This window comes from Megachile rotundata, chromosome 15 (genome assembly GCF_050947335.1).
Source record: "Megachile rotundata isolate GNS110a chromosome 15, iyMegRotu1, whole genome shotgun sequence".
NCBI classification, from domain to species: domain Eukaryota; kingdom Metazoa; phylum Arthropoda; class Insecta; order Hymenoptera; family Megachilidae; genus Megachile; species Megachile rotundata.
In genome coordinates this window covers 11,601,729-11,613,907 of record NC_134997.1, presented here as the reverse complement: position 1 = coordinate 11,613,907, position 12,179 = coordinate 11,601,729, and the positions used below count along the sequence as shown (strand labels likewise).

General features: G+C 41.9%; 1 protein-coding gene across 3 annotated transcripts in view; it reads left to right on the top strand.

Annotated features, from left to right (window-relative positions):
- LOC100880568 (GAS2-like protein pickled eggs) overlaps positions 1-12,179 on the top strand; it is a 93,380-nt gene that overhangs the window by 72,569 nt on the left and 8,632 nt on the right. For 2 of the 3 annotated variants that reach the window (XM_076540230.1, XM_076540231.1), the window contains exons 4-7: positions 5,915-6,116; positions 6,690-6,774; positions 7,472-7,868; positions 9,122-9,527. In XM_076540230.1, coding sequence (XP_076396345.1) covers positions 5,915-6,116; positions 6,690-6,774; positions 7,472-7,868; positions 9,122-9,527 — 1,090 coding nt within the window. The remainder of the gene's footprint in view (positions 1-5,914; positions 6,117-6,689; positions 6,775-7,471; positions 7,869-9,121; positions 9,528-12,179) is intronic. The other variant, XM_012286044.2, reaches the window with a different exon arrangement.

Sequence of the window (12,179 nt, the reverse complement as noted above, 5' to 3'; positions counted from 1 at the left end):
TTGGGATATGTGGAGTTAGTCATATGTGGAATTGGGATATGTGGAGTTGGGATATATGGAGTTAGTCATATGTGGAATTGGGATATGTGGAGTTAGTCATATGTGGAATTGGGATATGTGGAGTTAGTCATATGTGGAATTGGGATATGTGGAGTTAGTCATATGTGGAATTGGGATATGTGGAGTTGGGATATATGGAGTTAGTCATATGTGGAGTTGGGATATGTGGATTTGGGCATATGTGGAATTGGAATATGTGGAATTAGGATATGTCGACTTGACATATGTGGAAAATTTGCAAATCTAGGTATTTGGGAATCTTGAAATCTGTCAATCTACAAATTTGTAAACCTCGAAATTTGCAAATCTATTACACCCTCACCAAGTACCAATCCCCTCCCATCACTCAACACAAAAAATTCCCATTAAAAACCAACAATACTCCTCCTAAACAACAAAATTTAAATGCGTCCAACTAACGAATCCAAGTAAAGACTCCCTCATACCTCCAAGGTTACATTCGCCAGCGCAGGAAACACAAGAGGTCACGTGGCAAGGAAAGTCCTGGCAGGATTAGTTTCCTGGCGTTGTTATGTTAATAGACACGTCGACACGCGGAAGTATGGTTGCGACACGAGTGCGAAAGGTTGTTGAACAAACGAGAAGCGTCTTACGAGTTTATTGCCTGCCACCGATCCTCTACGATGGCTACGTTAATCGTTCACTACGATTCGAACGAATTTCGTAGAGTAATCTGAGGTTAGGATGCTTCATACTGATAGTTAACGGAGGTCAGGATATGTGGCTAAAAATAATATTGGATTACTCATCGGATAGAGAGAATGCCACCCACACCGAATTAATTCCTGGATTTTTCTCCCGACAGTTTCAGCTTACTCGTGGAATTATTCTAGATCGTTTGCCTCTCGCTTCGACTTCCGGTGTAAAGTACGCCATTTGCGTTTCCTTTCTCGGATGTTAGATGTGTCACTTGTTGCAATCGCACTTTTTTATGGAGATATGGAAGACTTGATAATTTTTGCTTCTTGAAGTTTCAAATTTGAACGTTCTTTTGTTAGCAATAATTTTGGTGAAGCATATTTTTGTTAGTATGTATTAGAATATATTTTATTAGTACGTTTATGAAGTGTAATTTATTTGTATAATTTATAGGAATTAATTTTGTGAGGAAACTTGTTAAGTAATTGTAGAAGTAGAATGTTAAGATTGCAGTTAGAGATTGCTGAAGTAAGCTAACCTAATCTTGCCTTGCAATATGGCTCACGTGACGCACTTTCAGTTCGAAGAAGACGAACTATAATTGTCTTTTCATATGTGGAATTGGGATATGTGGATTTGGGATATGTGGAGTTGGGATATGTGGAGTTAGTCATATGTGGAATTAAGATATGTGGAATTGGGATATGTGGAGTTAGTCATATGTGGAATTGGGATATGTGGAGTTGGTCATATGTGGATTTGGGATATGTGAAGTTGGGATATGTGGAGTTAGTCATATGTGGAATTGGGATATGTGGATTTGGAGATATGTGGATTTGGGATATGTGGAGTTGGAATATGTGGAGTTAGTCATATGTGGAATTGGGATATGTGGAGTTGGTCATATGTGGATTTGGGATATGTGAAGTTGGGATATGTGGAGTTAGTCATATGTGGAATTGGGATATGTGGATTTGGAGATATGTGGATTTGGGATATGTGGAGTTGGGATATGTGGAGTCAGTCATATGTGGATTTGGGATATGTGGAGTTGGTCATATGTGGATTTGGGATATGTGGAGTTAGTCATATGTGGAATTAAGATATGTGGAATTGGGATATGTGGAATTAGGATATGTGGAGTTGGGATATGTGGAAGTGGAATATGTGGAGTTGAGATATGTGGAATTGGAACATGTGCAATTGAAGTTTGCCTTCAATTCTGATTATCTTCTGCATAATCAAGGCTCCTTGAATATTTAATGTACCTAAAATTTTAACTTTCTTAAATAGTCTTAACATTGTGACAATAATTACTTAGCTCTGTATGACGCACTGTCCAGACAAGTTAGGTTAACCTCAAACTTATAACATAACCTCCATCGATTCCACCCAAAATCATAACCTCAAAAAAGTAAATTAACAAACAGTAAATCCTCAAAATAGCAAATCTTCAAAGAGTAAACTAAAGACGTCGGCCATATTGAATTACATTGCGAAAAAGCCCAGTGAAAATTCAGCGTAGAATAATTACAGTCGAGCAGGAAATATGTAGCCTACAAAGTTAACGGATCGTAGACAATTGGTGTGTCGCAAAGCGGACATGAAAGGTCGCCAGTGAGATTAGCATTATTAAAATCGATGTCGACGCTCCCTGCGAAATTTATTCAAGCTTCTATAAAAAAAAAAAAAAGTGAAGAAAGACAGCGGCGGTAAAAGTGTGTCGAACAGGTGTTACGCGTAATCAACGGATCAAATCCCGACACCTTTTCAAGGGTTTGCATAATTCGCTGATTACTATGGGACAGATACATCCTGTCGAACGTCACCAGAAATGAAATATTTGGAACAAGAAATGGCGTGACGCAAACTATCCACGTCAACAGGAACAGCGAGTACGCTTCTGGCATTCGCGATTGTGTGGATTAAAATCGTTCATCGTTTCTCTTGATGATCTGTGGGGATATTTATTACTTTCGAAATAGCGTAATGTGAATTGATTCTTTTGTAGTGTTGGGACGCACTTGTGACGCACTGTACATGCATTCGTGACGCACTCGTGACGCACTCTACTTACTCGTGGCGCACGTGACGCACTAATGACGCACTCTACAGGTATTCGTGACGCACTCTAATACTCGTGACGCATTCGTGACGCACTTGAGACGCACTCTACATGCATTTGTGACGCGCTCGTGACGCACTTTACACACACACGTGACGCACTCGTGACGCACTCTACATACTCGTGACACATGTGACGCACTAATGACGCACTTTACACGCATTCGTGACACACTCGAGACGCACTCTACATGCATTCGAGATGCACTCGTGACACACGTGACGCACTCGTGACGCACTCTACACACACGTGACAATAATTGACGCACTCGTGACACACGTGACGCACTCTACACACACTCGTGACACACGTGACGCACTCATGACACACACGTGATACACTCATGACGCACATATGTCGCACTCTTGACAATAGCACTAAACAAATCAGTCTCATATTTGCACTTCAATCGAATTTCGTGTTTCGACAGAACTATTTATTTAATAAAAATTCATACTCGATAAAAATATTTTTGTTCTTCAACAATATAGGAATTTGACAATGAAGAGTTTGATATATTCCTATGAAACATTTGGGAGAAAAGGTGTAAAAAATATTTGAATAGAATAAAACAGTAAAAAAAATGAACGAAACGTTTCAACAAAAATGGAAAAGGTTTTGCAAAGGAGAGTATTCGGGCAATTACAGAGGCACAGACAAGGTGGTCCGTTATGGAAGAACTTTCCTCACGGCGTATTAAGTCGGCCGCGTTATTGATTACGCTCCGTTATCGGCGCGTCGAATCGGCCGGTATAAATATATATCATTTACGTGCGAACACCCACAGGCAGGCGGTCTCCTGCCACGGTGAAAATTATTTATTACCGGATCATAGAGCCGCGGTGATTCTTGGCCACGGGCTGTCCCCTCCATCCCCCGAGCCCAACCCTGTCTCTGCCGATGACATTTTTCTCTCCTCCGAATGATTTACAACGATCGCGTAAATGCTCGTCGCACCGTCGGTCCCCGGAAATTTCCACGGAACACCCTCTGGTTCCGATCGATCGCTGTTCCCGGCTACCGCTGTCTGCAACGGCATTCAGACTTTCATTCCGATCGGAGAGGGTTGCAAGAATGAGACGAACAGGGAGACGTGTTTCATTCTGCGTTTAATTAGGGGGCTGGAGGTGTGGCTGTGTTTCTTCTGCCACACGGATTTTGGGATCCCTTTGTGGAGGAGCCTTTTATCCGGATATGTGGGTTATGGAGGGTTGCGAGGATGTCGCATACTGAGAGGAAGTTTTTGCATTAGGGTATTGGTGCGTAGGAAGTGATAGGTTAGGTTGAGGTTTATGGTTAGGGTTCTATGTTGAAATTTTGGGATTTTAGCATTCTTGAACTTATAGTCAAAGTAGAGTGCGTCATGAGTGCGTCACGTATGTCACGAATGTGTGTAGAATGCGTTCTGAGTGCGTCACGTGTGTCATGAGTGCGTCACAAGTACTTCAAGAGTGCGTCACGAGTTCGTCATGATATAGTACAAAGGCTTAATTAAATCTTATAAACTAAAACTTTAACCAATAAGAGTTAAGCTTTCTCAGCATAAAATTTTATCAATCACAAAAGTGAAACATCTTTAAAGTTTCAATCTGAAGCATCAACAAACTTCTTATCATGAACAGTATATTGAAAATAAAAAAGTAAAGAAACAAGAAGCATAAAAAATCAATTGGTTAGCATAAATCAAGCGCGTGAAACTCGAATTTCCAGGCATGTAATTTTCGAGTCGAGGAATTGACACGTAGTCGTACGTCGTCTCTCGATGGAGGGGAAAAAAAGGATCGATAAATAAAAGAGGAGGAAAGAAAAGAAAATCGTTTATGCGCGGTTGAAGGAAGCACACGCGCGACGACGGCCGGAACGAAATTAACAAGCGAGCGGATAAAACTCGCGAGGAATTACGACGCGGCGAGAACACCGCGAGCGTGTTTGACGGACAGACAGATAGGGCGCGGAGTTTCTGCTTTCACCTTGCGTTTGAAAACGTTGAAAAAACGTGTTAAGAACGCGACGGAAAACTCGTGTTCGCTTTGCTTTGTTCCGTCAAACTTGTTCCGCGCTATTGAATTTCCTACGACTCTACCTCTAGGGAATTTTTGTTACGGAAAGCTAAATGTTTTTTTAGTTCTGTGTTTCTATGTTGTGTTTCTATGTTGATGGGTTTTTTAGGTGTGGATAGTTGGAGAGGTAGAAGGGTTATTTTGGGGTGGTTCAAGGTTTATAGATTTCTGTATTTATTATTTTCTGGATTAATTAGTTTTCAAATTTTTTAATTTGCAAATTTTTCTATTTACAAATTTTCCTATTTTTAAGTTTTCCAATTCCTACATTGTTCAATTCCCACATTTCCCAATTCCTACAATCCCCAATTCTTACATTCCCCAGTTCCCACATTCCCCAATTCCCACATTCCCCAATTCCCACTTTCCCCAATTCCCACATTCCCCAATTCCCACATTCCCCAATTCCCACATTCCCCAATTCCCACATTCCCCAATTTCCACACTTCCCAATTCCCACTCTTTCCAATTCCCACATTCCCCAATTCCCACATTCCCCAATTCCCACATTCCCCAATTTCCACACTTCCCAATTCCCACTCTTTCCAATTCCCACATTCCCCAATTCCCAGATTCCCCAATTTCCACATTCCCCAATTCCCACATTCCCCAATTCCCACATTCCCCAATTCCCACATTCCCCAATTCCCACATTCCCCAATTCCCACATTCCCCAATTCCCACATTCCCCAATTCCCACAATCCCCAATTCCCACATTCCCCAATTCCTACATTCCTCAATTCCCACATTGTTCAATTCCCACATTGTCCAATTTTCACCTTGTCCAATTTCCACCTTCCCCAATTTCTACATTATCCAATTCTCACATTGTCCAACTTCTACATTGTCCAATTTCCACCTTGTCCTATTCCCACCTTTCCCAATTCCAACCTTCCCCAGTTCCCACCTTCCCTAAATTCTCAAATACCAAAAATATACTCGTGCAAACTATCACCCCGTATAATTAATACATCTGTATTAATCGAAATCGTAATTTCCTTGTTTCAGGTCCGAGATCTGGTCGAAAGATGCACATGTCCCACACAGTTCCCCATGATCCGCGTATCCGAAGGAAAATACCGAATTGGAGACACGAAGGTGTTGATTTTCGTGAGAATTTTACGAAGTCACGTTATGGTGCGAGTCGGTGGAGGATGGGACACCCTCAGCCACTATCTGGACAAACATGACCCCTGTCGGTGCCGCACCTGTAAGTAAACCTTCTATATCCTGCAATTTTTCTATTTTATCATCACACATCATCGCGTATTACTAGAACTTTATTTTTGTTAGTGACATAATCAAAATACGTCAACTGGCCTCCGAGATCGATTAGCTTCATTACCTAAGATCATCACATTACCTTGATGCTAACATAATTTTGCATCTAGTTATATTGCACATTATGTCCTAACCCAAGAAATAGCCTAATTAAAACCTTAAAAATTTGATGACTAGGTGAAAACTTATGTTGGCTTGAAGGTAATGTGACTACAATCTAGATATGATAATTTGAAGCTTCACTTTGGTCATCCGACATTCGCACATCTGTCACCAGTTTCTCCAAAAAGAAAACTTAATTCGCTACAAAAGAACAAAAGAGATGTCGCATTTCGAAAAGAACGTCTGGCCTATAGAGTCGTATTCTATGGATATCAATTTGAAGTGACGTTAAACTTCCTCGGTGAAGAAAACAAAAATAAAAAACATGTCCCATTGCGTAATCATTCGATGAGTGTCGCGTGTATAGCCACATATACATTTTTTTTCAATTCGATTGCAGCGCATCGCTCGATGATCTCAGCGAAGTTGATTCAAAAGGCTGGAGGGTCCTTCGACCTTGGTAGCGCGCAGGTGCATTACGAAAGGTGAGTAATTTGCTGCTTCTAAGGTGTCATTTATTTATCGGCAGTCATTCATTACGCCATGATTTTCTACCAGCTGTGATGCACTTCGAGGAATACATTTGTGGTTGGTGTATTTTGGGATTTTGGTGAAATTTGGGATGTTGACTTTTGATCAAGTCTCAGATCGTAACAATTTTCTACTTCTAACTTTCTAGCGTTGACTAACTCTCTCTTTCAAACTTAATTAAACTTCACTTTCGTCTTATAACAGTCGTTCCATAACAGTAGTAGTAGTAGTAACATATTCTATAATAGTTTCATGTATCAGTTCGTCCAAAATTATTTTGGTTGTCACCAACAATTTCTACCAATCACATAAAACAATCAGTCCAACACATCAATAAAAACTCTACTGTACAAAGAGAGGGTCAGGCAAAATGTGCTAGAAAGTACCAAAAAATTATCCAAAATACAAAACTTGCTATAAGCAACCACCAAAATCTATTAAACTCTTCAGTTTCCATCAGTATTCCCTTACGGTCGCGTTAACTGATCGTTTAAGTCCCGCTCAGTTACCGCGACCTCACAGTACACGCACCCCAATTCAATTCAAATTAAATTAGCTACACAATGAACATATCTGACCATCGTCAGACACCGATTAGCACAAATTGCCAGCCCCGTATAGGTTTAGAAAGAGCTCAAAACTGATCCGCAGATCACCTCCTAGAACTCGGCGGAGTTCAGCGTCGAGCGTCGGTTCCTGCGGCGGAACGCAAAACCAGCAAACAACGCAGCTGCACGCGGCCAGAAGCGTTTCCAGCAATCGCTCCCGATCGCCCACGCCTCACCAGCCAGGGAAACAGCAACAGGACGAGCACAGGAAGATCAACCGCTCGAGGAGTCCCACGCCGCAGAGGAAATTCCTGGCGAGTCCCAGTCATCAGCCTGCCGATTTCGGGAAACAGCGATCGAGATCGCCTACTCCGAAGGCGCAGAACTTCAGATCTGTTAGTCCTAAGGAACATGTGAGGACCGGGTCTGTACTTGATTCGCCTGCTAGGAGTTTTGAGGATGCTTCGCCGACGCATCATGGAAGGCATCAGGAAGCTAAGGTGAGAGGTGGAATTATGGAAGGAGAGGAGGTTAGGTCTGGGAGGTTAGGTTGGGTTTGGCGTTTTGAAAGGGGTGGTGGGTGAAGGGGAAGGAGGGAGGGGATGGAAGGTTGGATAATTTGGGAATTTGGGAATTTGGGGATTTGGGGATTTGGGGATTGAGAGATTTGGTAATGTAAGGATGTGGGAAGGAGGATATTTGGAAGTGGAGGAGCTTGTTAAAGTAAGTGTGGACATTTGGACATTTGGACATTTGAGCATTTGGACATTTGAGCATTTGGACATTTGAGCAGTTGAACATTTGGACATTTGGACATTTAGACACTTGGGACTTGGAAGTTTGGGACTTTGGTAATTAAGGGTCTTGCTAAATGGGGATTTGGAGTGTGGACTCTGGGACATGTGGACACTTGGACATTTGGACATTTAGACACTTAGACATTTGGACATTTGGACATTTGGACATTTGGACATTTGGATATTTGAGCATTTGGACATTTGGACATTTGGACATTTGGACATTTGAACACTTGGACACTTGGACATTTGGACATTTGATCATCTGGACATTTGGACATTTGATCATCTGGACATTTGGACATTTGATCATCTGGACATTTGGACATTTGATCATCTGGACATTGGGACATTTAATCATCTAGACATTTGGACACTTGATCATCTGGACATTTGGACATTTGGGACTTGTGGGTTTAGAAGTTTAGGACTTTGATAATTAAGAGTCTTGCTAAATGGGGATTTGAAGAGTAGACTTTGCGACATGTGTCTAACTTGTGAGTTAGAGTATGTGCAAACTTAGATACTTAGGCAAATGAGTTGTACATGTGAATTTGTGCTGAGTACATGTTCACATGTACTCAGATTGTGTTCACATGTTCACATGTACTCAGATTGTGTTCACATGTTCACATGTACTCAGATTGTGTTCACATGTGAACATGTACTCAGATTGTGTTCACATGTTCACATGTACTCAGATTGTGTTCACATGTTCACATGTACTCAGATTCTGTTCACATGTTCACATGTACTCAGATTGTGTTCACATGTTCACATGTACTCAGATAGTGTTCACATGTTCACATGTACTCTTGGGAATTTAAATACTTAGAAACTTAGGTACCCAAAAAAACAAACTAACTTAATCCCTTAAACCAACCCTCCTACCAAAGATAGCTCCAAAAATTGAACCACCTCCATAATCATTCCACGATCGTCTCCAATTGTTCCAGGATGCAAAGAAGGACCAAGAAACCCGTACGAAAGCCCCTCTCTCCGAGGAATTCACGAAGCGTTACGTGGTGGAGGGTGGAGTAGCGCGCCGAGCAGTGGAAAAAGACGACACCCCGAAGTACGAGCCGACGATCTACAATTACAAATGTCGCGAGGACTCCAGCAGTCGCAGTCCAACTCCCAGTCCTCCAGCGATTAAAGAGGAGCCGGTGTTAGAGAACTTTGGAAAAGAGACGGTGCATTACGGCAGCAGCAAATCGCCCCACGGCGATGGCGAACATTCTGACAACTGTAGCGAGATGTCCGACGAGGGTTATCGAAGTTTGGGAGCCGTCCAGCCACCCAGCACCAACGGAAATCCTGGAACGTGCACGCAGGGATCGCCCACGGTTGCCGATTGTCAAAGTGAGTGTCTTTTTTTTTACTGGTTTTTGTTGGACCGCGATCTTGTTCGGACTAGGGACTTGATTTATGGTCGGTGGACGGTGCGTGGGCTCTCGATGGTTCTTACGTGAATATCGAGGTGTAATGTTGGTTTAATGCGTTGGACTTGACGTAACTCTCGCAGACGCAAGACTCGCAGACTCTTGAGTAGAGGTACCTTCGAGTTACGGTGACATTTAAGTCTGATCTGAAATGTGGGGTATTTTGCGTTGGATAATTATTTTATTTTGGATATTGAGCACATTGGTTCCATGTTAAATATTCATATTACAGTATTAGATATTAAATACATAGTTCAATTCTGAAAATTTGGTAGTCAATGATGCTTCAACACTGAGTTAGGTCTGGAGATTTAATCACTGATGAAGTGTTAGCTGAATAGTCCATGTTAACTTTGAAGACTTAATATCTAGCATTGCTATTTGGTACTCAACATAAATAGATATTACTCTAGTTCTCAGTACTGGTATTAAGTTCATACTCAGCTCTGAAGGTCTGATACTCAGAACTCACCCTTTGTCCCACAATATGGTGACGCACTCATGACGCACACATATGTGACTCGTATGTCCGCCGCAAGAGTCTGCAACTTCAGTCTTCCACTTTACAAGATCATATCTTACTGTCCCCCTAAAGAACACCAAACTCCACAAAATTAAAACCGCGCCCAGTTTATTTAATTCTCACAAAAAAAAAATATTGAAGAAGACGCAAAATAACAGCAACCCGTTAAGCGTTAAGGACGTATACCATTGAGAAACGACAAAAGTCGGCTTTAATGTTTCTCGAGGCAGCAATTAAAATCTAGAATCGCATCGAAGCGTCTCGTTTCATAATCGCAAACGAGAGGCTCGCGTGTTGCTCGCGGAGACAAGTGAAATCGTCTCAAGATCGCGATAATCGCGTCCCGCTGCGGTGAAAACGCATAATACTCGCGGCTTTTCGATCAAAGCCAGTCATTCAGTTTAATATGCACACGGAGAGGGTGGATGTCGCGATCGCGGAGGACGGGGGAACAAGGGGACGAACAAACGGTGGTATTGTGCTCTTGTGTTTTCAGCTCCTATAGGGATCGATGGGTTCCAGACTCTTTCGACGCTTTTTCTTATTCGCTTTCTAGCGTGGCCTACTTCGGACAGTCACTCGTGGGTGTTGTCGAAACGTTTTGCCGTCAAATTCGTTTTCATTCCGCTCGGAGGATTGCTCGAGACGATGCGATTCGAAGATGAGGGTCTTGGAAGATGAGTTGAGGAGTCGGGAGATGGGGAGGAGAGGATTTGGTGCGGGAATTTTGGGGAATTTAGGGAATTTGGGGAATTTGGAGAATTTGGAGAATTTAGGGAGTTTTGGAAATTTTTGACGGTTTGCAATTTTGGGAATTTTGGAAATTTTAGGCATTTGAGGAATTTGAGGAATTTGGGGAGCTTGGGGAATTTGGGGAATTTGGGGAATTTGGGGAGCTTGGGGAATTTGGGGTATTTTGGGAGTTTGGGAAATTTAGGGAATTCAGGGAATTTGAGGAGTTTGGGAAATTTGGGGAATTTGGAGAATTGGGGAAATTTTGAGAATTCGAGGAGTTTGGGGAATTTGGGGTATTTTGGGAGTTTGGGAAATTTAGGGAATTCAGGGAATTTGGGGAGTTTGGGAAATTTGGGGAATTTGGAGAATTGGGGAAATTTTGAGAATTCGAGGAGTTTGGGGAATTTGGGGTATTTTGGGAGTTTGGGAAATTTAGGGAATTCAGGGAATTTGGGGAGTTTGGGAAATTTGGGGAATTTGAAGAATTGGGGAAATTTTGAGAATTTGAGGAGTTTGGGGGATTTGGGATATTTTGGGAGTTTTAGAAATTTTAGGAATTTTAGAAATTTTGGGGAGTTTGGGGACTTGAGGAAATTTGGAGAACTTTGAAAATTTTAGAAATTTTTGGAATTTGAGAAATTTTGAGAATTTTGGGAATTTTTAGAATTTTAGGAATTTGGGGAATTTGGAGAATTTTGGAAATTTTAGGAATTTAGGGAATTTGAGGAATTTAAGGAACCTTGTAAATTTAGACATTTCATAATTTTGATATTTAGATATCTTGAACTCCAAGAACCTCTAAGTTCAGAAACTCAACAATACAAAAATTTGTCCCCCTATGATCGTCTTCAAAAATCTCTAATTCATCAACCAACCCTCTACCCTTCCATCAAATTTTCTCACATCCTCACAATCAGCAACACAGAGTTTTCCAAGACACAAATCTCGTAAAACAAGTAGGTAGATGTTGACCAACCCGGTTCCAATTGATCTTACTCTTACACTTATCATCCAAGAGGAGCGAGAATAAGAAAGAACAGTGTCGAAAATAAGAGGCCGTAAGCATCATTCACATGGGCAAGATCGCGTGTGTCAAGTGCGTGGAACGCGCGCAGTGGGCTATATTCGTAGCAAAGCGTGTAAGCGTTATCGAGGATCGACCGCTGGCGATTGTTCCGAGGACAGGTTGTTGTTGAAGTTCGCCCACGCTCTTCCACAAACACGCACACGTGTACGGTTCCCTTCCTCCGTCGAATACTTCGGAGTCGGCTAAATGTCAGGCCAACCTGTACTCGCCTCCGTAACGTGTGTTCG